Here is a 12,928-nt window from a genome sequence, read left to right on the forward strand (position 1 = left end):
CCTGATCCCTTAGATGACACTCAGAGTATCCATCCATCCCCCTTAGATGACCTCCCGTTACCTCCTCCTCCGTCTCCTCCTACAGACCACCTTCCTCCTCCCCCTCCAACCTTGTACCCCTCAGTACCATCTCACGAGGTGGATGCAATTTCAGTATCTACTCCCACAGGAGTTTTAAAATCACCTCAACCTTTTAATTCAAGTTGTCCTGCTCCCAGCATTCCCTCTTCTGTATCATGTCCTTTCCCAAATATTCCAGAACCTGCCCATTCTAGTACTCCTTCAGTTTTGCAGATTCCCTCCAGTTCCTCAAGTACCCAGACACCGGTCTCTAGTACCACTCAGAGTGTCCATACCCCAGTCTTGGCTCCCAAAACTTTCCAAAATACCCCTCTTTATTTTTCCTCCATATTTCAACCCACAACCCAAAGTACCTCTTCCTCTCTTCTTATTTCTGGAACATAACAAAACATTCCTTTTTATTTATCCCCCATACCCCAACATACTGAGAGTCAAAAGCAGGAGGAAAGTTTGCGAACAAAAGGTCAGGGAGTGAAAAGGGCCTGTTGTTGTAAAGATATAGAGGAAAAGAAGTTAATTGAACCAGATAAGCACGTAGCAATTCATCAATATAATACAAGGTTCCAAGCAAAGAAAATTCAAGATGAAGGTGGGAGAATTGAAAAGTTGTTTCCTCTAAGGGAAGTGCCTATGGGGAGGGCCAGAGGTGGTATTGGTTTTGTGAATGCCCCATTCACGGCCTCTGAAGTTAGAAATTTTAAGAAAGAAATTAAACCTTTATTAGAAGATCCCATAGGCATCTCACAGCAACTAGATCAATTTTTAGGACCCAATATTTACACATGGGAAGAATTAAATTCAATTTTAGAAATACTCTTTTCCTCAGAGGAAATACAAATGATTCGTGCAGCAGGCATGAAAATTTGGGAGAGGGAGAATTGAGATGGTCCCAGAGGGGAAGAGAAGATGCCTCTCAATCCACCCAACTGAGACCCGAATCACGAGGAGGGAAGAGCAAGTATGAGACAATACAGAACCCTAATTATAAGAGGCATCAGAGAAGCTGTCCCTAGAACAAATAACACTAAAACCGGCATTTGATAGCCATCAGGAACGGGATGAGTCACCTAGTGTCTGGTTAGACAGATTTAAAAGAAATTTTGAATTGTATTCTAGTGTTGATCCGGACAGTCCAGAAGGACAAGTCCTAGTCAAAATTCAATTTGTAACAAAAGCCTGGGTAGATATCAGGAGAAAATTAGAAAAGCTGGATGATTGGCAAGAAAAAGGAATGAATGAGTTACTACGGGAGGCACAAAAAGTATATATAAGGAGGGAGGAAGAAAAGACCCGGACAAAAGCAAAAATCATGGTAGCAGTGGCTAGGGAAAGTGCAGGGTTCAGAAGTAGTGAAACCACAGGAGTGAGAAAAGGTGAGTACGCAGGGCCTCGAGGAGGTGAATTCAAAGTACAACCAAGTAGCAAGAAAGAGCCAAATAGAGATAGCAGAACATCATGGGTGGAAGGAAGACCACCTTGGGCCGATATCATATGTTTTTATTGTGGAGAAAGGGGACACACCAGGAATTTCTGTAGAAAAGAAAGAATAGATGAAGCCATCGCACACGAACAGGACACTCTAGGATGGAGGCAAACAGGAGATGACTAGGGGTGTCAGGGGCTCTACGCTCTGAGGGATGATATTGATCATCAAAAGGAGCCTCTGGTAAACTTAGAAATTGGCCCTTAAAGCAAAGAAATTGAATTTCTAGTTGACACTGGGGCAGATCGTTCAAGTGTTTGAAAAATCCCTAAGGATGCAAACTAAGTAACTGAACATGTAAAGTTAGAGGGGCTGAAAACAACTCTTTTGAAGTACCCATCATTGAAGAAGTGTCTATAAAAGGAAGTTTCAGAGAAGGCTCTGCAGACCTGCTATACTTGCCAGAATTAGATTCTAACCTTCTAGGCCGGGATTTACAGATGCAATTAAAGACAGTAGTACCTGAGGGAAAATGTATGGTAGCAAAGATGATGGTTTTGAGGGAGGAAGGTGAAAAGGGCATGAATCCGAGGGTGTGGGCAGAAGAGGGAGGACTGTTAAGTATTCCGTCTACAGAAGTAAAAATGAAACCTGACCTTCCTCCAATAAGAATTAAACAATACCCAATTTCTATGGAAGGGAAACAAGGGCTGACACCTGTCGTTAAAAATCTGATTGAAGAAGGAATTCTAGAACCATCTATGTCCCCACATCACACTCCTATATTGCCTCTAAAGAAACCAGATAGTACATATCAGTTAGTCCAAGACCTATGAGAAGTAAATAAGTAAACCATTACCTGATACCCAGTGGTAGCCAACCCATACAATTTATTAAGCAATGTACCATCAACACATGCATGGTTTAGTGTTATAGATCTGAAAGATGCTTTTTGGTCCTGCCCACTTGACAAAGAAAGTAGAAAATGGTTTGCATACGAATGGGAGGATGAGGAAACCGGGAGGAAACAACAGCTGCAATGGACAAGTTTACCTCAGGGATTCACAGAGTCACCAAATTTGTTTGGCCAAACTCTAGAAGAAATCATAAAACAATTTACACCCGAAGGAAATTCCCAGGTTCTATAGTATGTAGATGATTTGTTGATTTCTGGGGAACAAAAAGAGGAGGTACAAGCAACAACGGTTAATCTACTGAACTTCCTGGGGGGGAAAAGGGTTTGAAATTTGTTGAACCTGAAGTAAAATATCTGGGTCACATAACTGGGAAAGGATACAAGAAATTAGGTGCTGATTGAATTCAGGGCATACTATCCTTACCAGCACCTAAAACAAAAACGGATGTAAGGAAATTACTTGGATTAACTGGATACTGTAAATTATGGATAGATGGACACACAAAGTTAGTTAAATTCCTATATAATAAATTGGTTGAATATGAGCCTATAAATTGAAGATGATGAGAAGTAGCTGGAAGAATTAAAGGAAAAATTAGCAAATTCCCTAGTGTTAAGTTTACCGGATTTGAATAGACTGTTTGAACTGTTTGGTAATGTAGAAGAAGAAATAGCTTATGGTGTCGTTGTACAAGAATGGTGTGGAGTGCGGAAGCCCATTGCCCTCATCTCAAAATTATTAAACTCGGTTGTCAGAGGTTGGCCTATTGTGGAAGAATGGCTGGATAAACAGGGCCATGGGTCCCTTGAAATGTTGTACAAGCAAACCCCATGTTGGCTTGACATAACTAGGCTGCACGCCATGATAAGGAAATTGCAAAGTGTGCTGTGTTATGCTGACGAGGTCGAAAGGGCAAGGACAGCAGTAAAAATGAAGAAGAAAAGAGGGTTTGCAATATAAAAATAGAAAGTAAAAGCAACGAGAATGAGGAAGAACCCTGTGTTAGAAACCACAAAGGAAGAGGAGTATGTAATGTAACTTTTTGCTTTAAACCAATGAACTAACGATGAGTATGCATAATTACTAGAAACATATAAAAGTACCGTTGTACTCAAAATAAACTGAAGCTTGCTTTACCAATCATATTAACTGATTGCTTGTCTTCCTTTGCCACTGTCAGCCTACTTGTCTCCAAGCAGTAGCCGCCACTGTAGTTCTCCTAGAAGAAGGTTACAGGTTAACATTAGGTAACAAAATCAAGGTATATACTCCCCATGATTTAAAGAGCATCGTAAGTAGAAGAGCATGTCAGTGGATTTCAGGCAGTAGACTTTTAAAGTATGAACTGATTTTAAACAACAGTGAAAATATAGAATTAGCTACAACAAGAATTCAGAACCCTGTGCAGTTCTTATATGGAGAACCAAAGGAAGAATTGGAACATCACTGTCTCAAAACTATAGATTTACAGATAAAAATCAGAGAGGATCTATTAGAACAACCTTTTTCTGAGGGAGAAATACTTTTTATAGATAGTTCATCACAAGTAGTTGATGGGAAAAGAGTATCAGGATACGCCATAGTAGATGGATATACAATGACAGTTGTGGAAAAAGGAAAGCTTCCTGTGAATTGGTCTGCAGAGTGTTGGGAGATTTATGCACTAGTAAAAGGACTGAAATGGTTGGACAAAAAGAATGGCACTATATTCACTGATTCTAAATACGCTTATGGGGTAGTACATACCTTTGGGAAAATCTGGGCAGAGAGAGGATTTGTTAACTCAAAAGGAAAAACCTTGATTCATGAAGGCCTCATAAGAGCAGTGCTAGAAGCTCTGAAAAGGCCTAAAGAAATTGCAGTGGTGCATACAAAAGGACACCAAAAAGATGATACTAGAGAAATAAAGGGGAACTTAGCAGATATAACTGCAAAGAGGGCCAAAGTGGAGAATTCAGAAAAGATCCTCAAACTAAATGAAATAGGAGATGAGAATGATGATGATGATAGAGGAAAGGAGGAGATCCCTATATTTAATGAAAAAGAACAAGAAGAGTTACTAAAACATGGTGCGGACCAAAATGAAAAAGGAGAATGGAGGATGCCAGAAGGTAGACAAGTATTAAACAAAGCATTAACTAGGAAAATATTAGAGGACCTACATGTCTCAACCCATCGGCGCACTCAGGCATTGTGCGATCATTTTATGAGAACTTATGTATGTATCGGGGTATGGGAAATCGCCAAAATAATAACCAGAGAATGTATGATATGCCAGAACATAAAGAGAAAAGTAATGAGAAAATTACCTCAAGGGGGAAGCGAGTTAGCAAAAAGACCATTTCAATGTATACAAACAGACTTCACGGAATTACCACAGGTACAAAGGTATAAGTATTTACTAGTAACGATAGACCATCTAACTCATTGGGTGCAGGTATATCCAACAACGAAAGGAACTGCAGAGACTGTAAGCAAAATTTTATTACAACAAATCATGCCCCGATATGGAATAATTAATACTATTGACTCCAATAGAGGTCCTCATTTTACAGCTAAGATATTACAACAACTAATGAATGCTCTAAATATCATCTGGAAATTTCATACTCCATGGAGACCCCAAAGTTCTGGGAGGGTAGAAAGAATGAATCACATTCTTAAGATAACTCTTACAAAATTAACAGAAGCAACAAAGAAGAATTGGTTGAAATGTCTCCCTCTGGCACTAATGAGGATAAGGACTAAACCAAGGGCAAATATAGGAGTGTCACCCTATGAAATGATGTTTTGTTTACCATTCTTAACAACTTCAGGAAATGTGAGAACATATAGAAGAAGGAGAATGGGGTGTGAGAAAATATATCAAGACTACAACCTGCACTTTAGAAGAATTAAGGGATATCTTCCTCAAACTACTCCCACACATTGCAACCTGGTGACTGCGTATTAATCAAGACCTGGAGAGAACAACCATTAATCCCAAAGTGGGAATGTCCATTCCAAGTTTTACTGATCACCAAAACAGCTATTCGAACACAGGAACAGGATGGACACTTGTCACCAAAGTGAAAGGGCCAGTTTCAGCACCCGAGGGGCTATCTCTGACCTCAGCTAAGTAACACCAAGCTGATTCTAAGGAAGAAGACCTCAGAAACACCATAAGAAGACACATAAATTATGAGTTATAATGGAACTTTGTTAGATTTATTGTAAAATAACTAATTGAAAGTTTGTAACTTTTTTTTTCTCTATTTAGGGGGGGTGAAATTATAGGAGTTGTCAAGGAAGTGTTTTAATCTTTGGTATTTTTTAATACAGACCCTGAGATCCAGAAAAAGATAGAGCATTCTCCCACGCATCTAGCAATCTGCCCCTAAAAGACGGAAGAAACAGGTTGATACAAAAGGAAAGGTAGACTCCTGCAGCAGTAATTGGTAAGAACCTCACAGAAATAAACAAGAAAAGCAGGGGGCAAGACTGGATCAGGTTATATTCTTACCACAGAGTCGCTGACCCTCTGTGGAGGGGAGACATGGTTGGGAGAGTAGCCTGTACCGGACCCCCACTGCTGTTTGAGAAATGCCACCATCCTCTGTATGCAGGAGATTCTTGGACTGCTGTCCTTAGAACCCGCACGAATCCGAGTCCCAATTGCTTCAGCTTTTTGTCATTCACCACCTCTATAGAAGATGGAAAAACATATTGGCTGTATGAAAATATAGGGAATTTCAAACAGAAGTTAATGGGGGAATGCCCTATGAAAGAAAAATTTCAGGAAGGAGACTGAAGGAAAGCTAAGACATGGGGTTTATGAACCATGTTTAATGAAAGAAAGCTGCTACTACAAGAAAATGGAGTGGAAATAGCAGAGAACTCAGAGATTGCCAAGTCAGCCCCTGAGATGCACAAGCAATACCAGAAATTGAGACAACTCTACACCACTGAAGAAGAAATTAATTAAGAAACTGTTGGACATACTGATGCGGGCTAAAGCCCGATCAAAGTTTTAGAGGGGGGAGTTGTTATAAATGGTGTTCAAATTGTGTTGAATTGGAATTGCTGTTTTGGGGTGATTTGATGGGTGTTTGTTGTGGGTCCTGGGGAGGGGAGGTCCAGGGTTTGGTGGGGGTGATAGTCGAAGGGGGGCGGGAGGTTATTGGACAGGGGACTTGACCAATCATTCGATGACCCAAGAAAATGATTGGTCCAGAATGAATATTGATATGGACCAATGAGAACACGGGAAAACAACCAATCAACGTGCAGATCCAAAACCCACCAATCCTGGACCAGAGAGAGGTTATAAAGTGAGGGTTTCGGTTGGGCTTGGGGTTCTTCTTCTTCTGAGGGACCAACTTCTGGGGGAGAACCCAGCGTGCTTGGGACACATTATCTTCAGTTTGTTGCATGGGAGTTTGGGCTTATGTCAAACTCCCCGTCCTCTGTAGTTTGTTTTAATAAACAAGAGCCTTTTTCCCTCTCAAAATCTGGCCTTGTTCGAACTCATAACACCCCAGTCTTCTGCATCTCGCTTGACTGCCCCCATGCCCCCCCATTTCCCCCTGCATCCACTCCCTAACCACCCCATGTACCCCCAACCCCTTCCATGTCCCATCTGATCCTTCCCTACCCACCCCCAATCCTTCCTGTCCCCCCATCCTCCATGTCCCTCTTGTGCATCCCCTGATTCCCCGATATCCCCCCTGCCCACCCATTTTCCCATTTCCTCACACCTCCTCATTTTGCCCTTCATGTCCTCCTCCTGTCCCCTAGTCTCCTCCTGACCCTGCCATGACTCCTCTGAACCTCCCAGGTCCTCCCCTTATCTTCCTGTGTCCCACCCTCCACGTGCCATCCCAAACTCACTCATGTTCCCCCCCATTTCCCCCTATCCCCTCCCATATCTCTCCCTGCCTCTCCCAGCCCCCCATCCGTGTCCTCCCTGACCACCCTCTGTCCCCTCTCTGTTCCCCCAGGTCACCCCCTGTCACGCATTCCGGCTGGATGGTGATGGGGGGGGGCAGGCTACAGTCCCCCTCTTTTGGGCTCCGCACTATGCCAGCTACCAGTGGAGGCGCAGCGTGGAACAAAAGGGCCACAGCACAGGCCTGGGGTAGAACTCCAGGTAACGTTTTTAGATGGCAAAATCCCCCTCCCCAAGGTCCCAGGACCGCAAACTGGGGGCAAACAACAGCTTATAAAGGGGGCCAGGTCTCAGGGGAGGATACAATCTCTAGCTAATCAGGAGAATTGGGGGTGCAACACAAGGTGGGGAATACAAGGTATATAAACCAATGAAGGACTTCAAGGGAAGGGAACAGTTTGGGATAGGAGGGGTTAACAACACGATGGGAGGGGACAGGGGTTTGAAACTTGGCCAGAAAATAGCTAAGTAACAAACAGATAAACCCACATCTGGCTCAATAAAATAACAAAGGCAGGTCTCTGTCCCTGAACCCTGAACAAGGTTTCTGAACCCTAGTCGCTAATATCCTCATTCTAACCTTAGTAGGCAGTCAGCCGGTAGAACACCCATTCATCATCATGGGCCAACTAGCCTCATTCACCTACTTCACCCTAAAAACAGGGGGAGAAAAAACCCAAAAGGACCACCAAACCTCAAATGAAGCATTAAACATGCCAAATAGAAAACATTCTACAACAACCCCCAGTTCTTCAACCAGCTTTTCTCGGGGCTGTACCACCACGTCCTGGCTGGCCGGTTCCTCACCGAAACCCTCAACACGAGCCCGTGAGCCCCCGACACTCCCTAAGTGGGGCTGGTGTGTGGGGACAACCCTCAAAAACCTGCCATGACCCTCCTCTGCCCCAGATCCACCTGCAAGGAGCCCCCGGTGCTGATGGAGGGGGAGGTGCTGGCAGGAGGATTTTGGGCTGCTCAAGGTTGGAGGGAGGGTTTTGGGTGTGTTGAGGAGCCCAGATGAGAAAGGACCTGCCAAAACCCTGTGCTGACTGCCCTGATCTAGCCCCCAGTGTTGGTGCTGATGGAGGGGGGCTTCTGGGGGGAGGTTTTGGAGTGCTGAGGCTCTGGGGAAGTTGTTTGGGGTTCTGAGGTTTCAGGGGGAGGGGACCACCCCGACTGCTGCTGGGCCCTTCCAGGTACACATACGAAGTGGCCCCAGTGCTGGTGCTGATGGAGGAGCAGGTCCTGGCCAAGCTCCGGGAGCTCATGGGGTGGAGCCCCCTCAAAGTCCCCCCAAATGCCCATCCAGGGCTCAGAGCCCCTTCTTTTTCTGTGCCACCATCGTGGCCAACTTTGACTCCCTGTGCTCTCCTGCCCTCTACCGCCTTCCATGCCCCAGCACCATCCAATACCCCCAGACCCCTCCCTAATCCCCCCCAGGGCTCGGAGCCCCTCTTTGTGTGTGCCACGAGTGGCACCACTGTCCTGGGCGCCTTCGACCCGCTGGACGCCATCGCCGACGTCTGTGCCCGCCACGGGCTGTGGCTGCATGTGGACGTGAGTTCGGGGTGCTTGGCTGGGGGGAACTTGGGGGTCCCCCTGTGCGTGCTGATCCCCCTTTTCCTGCAGGCAGCATGGGGGGGCAGCGCCCTCCTGTCCCCCCGACTCCGTCATCTCCTTGCCGGCATCCACAGGTGTGTCCCTCCCCCTACCCCCGCAAAAAACTCCCACCTGCCCTCTGAGCTTTTGGGGATACCCTTTTTCCCCAGAGGGCCCCCCCAAACTCTGCTGTTCCCCCCCACCAGAGCTGACTCAGTGACCTGGAACCCCCACAAGCTGTTGATGGTGGGGTTGCAGTGCTCGGCATTCCTGCTCCGTGACAGCTCCGTAGGTGCCCCCCATCCTGAATTTGTGCCCCTAGGATGCCTCCTGGGCCCCCTCATTAATTTTGGTGCCCCCTGCCCATCCCAGGGCTCCTGCAGCGCTGCCATGGCGTGGGGGCCTCGTACCTGTTCCAGCGGGACAAGTTCTACGACGTGTCCCTGGACACAGGGGACAAGAGCCCCCAGTGCGGCCGCCGCGCCGACGGCCTCAAGCTCTGGATCCTCTGGAAAGCCGTGGGGACCCGGGGGCTGGCACAGCGTGTGGAGCAGGCGTTCGGTGCCTCTCGGTGAGCCCCAGGATCGGGGGAACCCTCCACCCTCCCAAACTTGGCTTCACCTCTTTGCTCTCCCCAGGTATCTGTTGGAGCAGGTGAAGAGGAGGGAGGGATTCCAGCTGGTGATGGAGGTAAGGGTGATGGTGGAATGGAGGATGGGGGATATGGACACCTAAGAGTCCTGGAGGTTGGAATGCCACAGGTTTAAATCATCCCAGGGATTGAAATCCCAGAGGTTGAAATCCTGGAGTTTAATCATCCTGGAGGTTTCCATTTTGGAGGTTTAAATCCTGGAGGATTAAATCCTGCAGGTTCCAACCCTAGACAATTAAATACACATGGCTCAATTTCTGGAAGTGCAAATCCCTATCAGATTCTGGGAACTGGGTGAATGGTCATGATCTCCTTCCTCTTCCACTTCCTGCAGCCAGAATTTATCAACCTCTGCTTCTGGTTCATCCCACCCAGCCTGCGGGGCCAGGAGAACTCCCCGCAATTCTGGGACAAACTGGGAAAGGTGAGCCCAGAATTCCAAATTCCCCCCACCACCAACACCTTCCAAATGCCCAGAAATCACCCAAAAAGAAAAACAAAATCCTCCTGAAATGGTGTTTCCCCCTAGATGGCCCCAGCCATCAACGAAAAGATGATCCGGAGGGGCTCCATGATGGTGGGATACCAACCCCAAGGATCCCACGTCAACTTCTTCCGGCAGATTATCACCAATCCTGCTGTCACCCGCCAGGACCTGGACTTCTTCCTGGATGAGATACAGGAATTGGGATGGGATCTGTGAGCAGTCCCAAAAACCCCAGTGAAAGACCCCAAAACCTTCCCCCCATCCCTGAGGAAGTGGAGCAGATCCTTGATTTCCTCCCCTCATCCCAAATTAAAAAAACTCCTCACTCCCAAAACTCCACACTCATGGAATAAAACTCCATTTAATGGTCTTGATCTGATAGAAATTTGATATAACCCCACCCTCAAAATAGGGTTTGGTGTGTAGGAGGTCCCATAATTCCCCTGGAAGCTCCAGAGGAGGTTGTGGATTCTGGGATCAGCATGTAGTGGGGTTGGGACTCTCCTGACATTCCCATGGATTCTTGAAGTTCCAGAAGCTGGAATTTGTAGGGAAGAGGATCTGTTAGCACGCAAAAAACTCTTGGGAAAGCACTGCAAAACCTGCTGCGTCCATCCCTGAGGAAGTGGAGCAGAGCCTGGACTTCCTTCTGGGATCTTTAAATCAGGAGTAAAGATGGATGTTCTCGGCACTTGATCTTAAAAACTCAGCACTCATGGAATAAAAGAGCATTTAATGGTCTCAATTTTATATGAATTTGTTATCACACTCCCCTCCCCCAGAAACGGAGTTTGGGGGCCCCTCAATTCCCCTGGAGGCTCCGGAGGAAGTTGAGGATTTCAGGATCAAGATGGGCATCCTCAAGGCAGGCTAGGAGCTGGGACGCCGTGGCTTCCTCTCGCTGACGCCGCTGCCAATCCCGCAGCATCTCAAAACTCCTCATACTGGAATCATTCGGATTTTCCTCCTGGATCTGCTCCAGTCGGCTCTGCTCCAGCCCTAGATGCAGAATTCCCACCTGCTGCCACTCTCTTCCCAATCTTTTGGCGACTATCATCAAATCCTTCTCTGTCAAGAGTTGGGAATTTATGGGTGGAGCTGGAATCCCTCCAGGATGCTGTCCTGAAGTGGGATCCCCGGTCCCATTAGGGGTGTCCCTATTAGGTTCCCTGGGGTTTTCCTCCGGGATTTGCTCTTCCAGGGGCAGCTGGAAGCGCTGGATGAGGTCGGAGCGGCCAATCTGCTGCAGGATCCTGGCGATCTCACGCAGGGAATTCTCCGGGAAGCGCTGGAGAAGGATCCGGCACAACTCGGGGCGCGATGCCTGGAGCACAAGCCCGGCAGGAATTTTGCTTTCCAGTAGATACTTCAGGTTCTGGAACTGTTCTTCCGAGAGCGCCTGGTGCACCTCCAGCAGCGTTGCCCGCTCGTCTCTCGCCATCGGGGCAGAAAATCCCACAGGGAAATGGGGTCACTGCTGGGACACAAGGGCTGGGCTAGAGGAATCACCACGCAGCCCACAGAGTGGCGGACAAAGGGGCCACCCCTGGGCCCAAAAATTCGGGGTGTGGTTGAAAAGGGGCCACGCTGTGCTCCATAAATTGGGGGTAGATGAGTCACCGCCCACCGCGAGGGCTTTCCTGGTGTCCCCGTTGTCCCCTCTAGGGGGACGCTAGGGGCTGAACCCTGCCAGCGTCCCCCTAGAGCACCCCACCCTGCCCTGGGCCCGAGACCGCCGAGTCTCCCCCCAGTGGCCCCTCAACCCTGGGGCTGGACCCCCAGTGTCACCCAATGGCCCCACTCCTTCCTGGCTCCTCCCGATGTCCCCGCCGTGTGCCAGGCGCCATTTCTTCCGGGTCCCTACGATCTCGCGGCGCCCTCGGTATTTCCCTAGCCCGGATTCGCACCCTTCTCTCCCTCAAGCCTCTCGTTCTCCCCCCGCCACGGCCCCGCTCTCACCGCGCTCAGTTCCCGCCGCCGCCCCGCTCTCACCGCGCTCTGTTCCCGCCACCGCGGTTCCGCATCTGACGAGCGGGGGCGCGGCTTCCTCGCCCGCCCCAACGGAGCGCGGCCGCTTGGAGCGGACGGGGCGCGTCCTGCCCGGGGCGCGTCCTGCCACAGGGGCGGCCTGGGGCCGTTCCGAGCGGCGTCCCGAGGTGGTTTCGGAGCACCGCGGCGATTCGGGGATGCGGGGAATGAGTTTTGAGCCCAGTGTCCAGCCCCGAACGGCGGCCGCGCGTGAGCCCTTCCCTTCTCCCCGCCTCGTCCGGTGCCCCTGTGAGATGCAAAGCTGTGTTTCGTGTCAGGTACAAACAAGCGACCTGTGTATTTGTGAATGCGAAATGTGTGGACCCCGACAATGGGAGAGCTGTCAATTTTAATAATAACTGAGGAAAATAAAGCATGGAACAAGGCCTTTGAACCTATCTTTTGTTTGTAATTAACCGTAATTGATTTAGGAGCATTTGAATTAAGGTGTTAAAGATGTTGCTTTTTGCTTGCATTTAATCCATGAAAAGCTCTGCAATAATAACCTTTTAGTGTATAATTTTTGAATATTACTTGTATCCTTGAAACTATAGCTTTGGAATATATATGAAGGAAATATGCTTATCTCACGCCTTATTGAAGCAGAGAAAAACAGCTTAAGAAAGAAAGATTAACATCACCTCAAGGATTTATGGTTTCAACCAAAGGGAAGCTGGACATCACTGTTATGAGATTTACAGTCTCTGCAATTAAAAGGTGGACACATCTGGGGAGCTGGACCCCACCAGATGGGAGTCATCTTTCTTCTTTTGGAAACTGGACTGTCACCATCTGGGGATACTCCTTTGAGATA

At 47.7% G+C, this 12,928-nt stretch overlaps 1 protein-coding gene and 1 long non-coding RNA gene across 3 annotated transcripts; one reads left to right on the forward strand and one right to left on the reverse strand.

Moving 5' to 3' along the window:
• Positions 1 to 4,487: 4,487 nt before the first annotated feature.
• On the forward strand, positions 4,488 to 10,110 carry LOC141726156 (cysteine sulfinic acid decarboxylase-like). The gene is made up of 8 exons (XM_074530571.1): positions 4,488 to 4,532; positions 8,073 to 8,176; positions 8,545 to 8,905; positions 8,978 to 9,042; positions 9,154 to 9,239; positions 9,320 to 9,518; positions 9,586 to 9,637; positions 9,934 to 10,110. Exons 1-8 carry the CDS (start codon positions 4,488 to 4,490, stop codon positions 10,108 to 10,110), a joined length of 1,089 nt encoding a protein of 362 aa, XP_074386672.1.
• Positions 10,111 to 10,802: 692 nt separating this feature from the next.
• Positions 10,803 to 12,387, reverse strand: LOC141726189 (uncharacterized). Of its 2 annotated transcripts, none has more exons than XR_012577541.1 (2): positions 12,079 to 12,387; positions 10,803 to 11,560 (listed from the first exon to the last, which is right to left on the reverse strand). It is a non-coding gene; the product is annotated as an uncharacterized LOC141726189 (long non-coding RNA). The 2 variants fall into 2 exon arrangements; XR_012577542.1 differs by having other exon boundaries at positions 12,046 to 12,387.
• Positions 12,388 to 12,928: the final 541 nt, after the last annotated feature.

The sequence above is a fragment of the Zonotrichia albicollis genome, chromosome 33, assembly GCF_047830755.1.
Source record: "Zonotrichia albicollis isolate bZonAlb1 chromosome 33, bZonAlb1.hap1, whole genome shotgun sequence".
Classification (NCBI taxonomy): Eukaryota; Metazoa; Chordata; class Aves; order Passeriformes; family Passerellidae; genus Zonotrichia; species Zonotrichia albicollis.

Bases quoted from the DNA above. Each gene is read 5' to 3' on its own strand.
- LOC141726156 (XM_074530571.1), top strand. From the start codon at position 4,488: ATGGTGCGGACCAAAATGAAAAAGGAGAATGGAGGATGCCAGAAG. The intron at 4,533-8,072 runs GTAGACAAGTAT...CATGCCAAATAG, and splicing joins AGAATGGAGGATGCCAGAAG to AAAACATTCTACAACAACCC. The intron at 9,043-9,153 runs GTGTGTCCCTCC...CCCCCCCACCAG, and splicing joins CTCCTTGCCGGCATCCACAG to AGCTGACTCAGTGACCTGGA.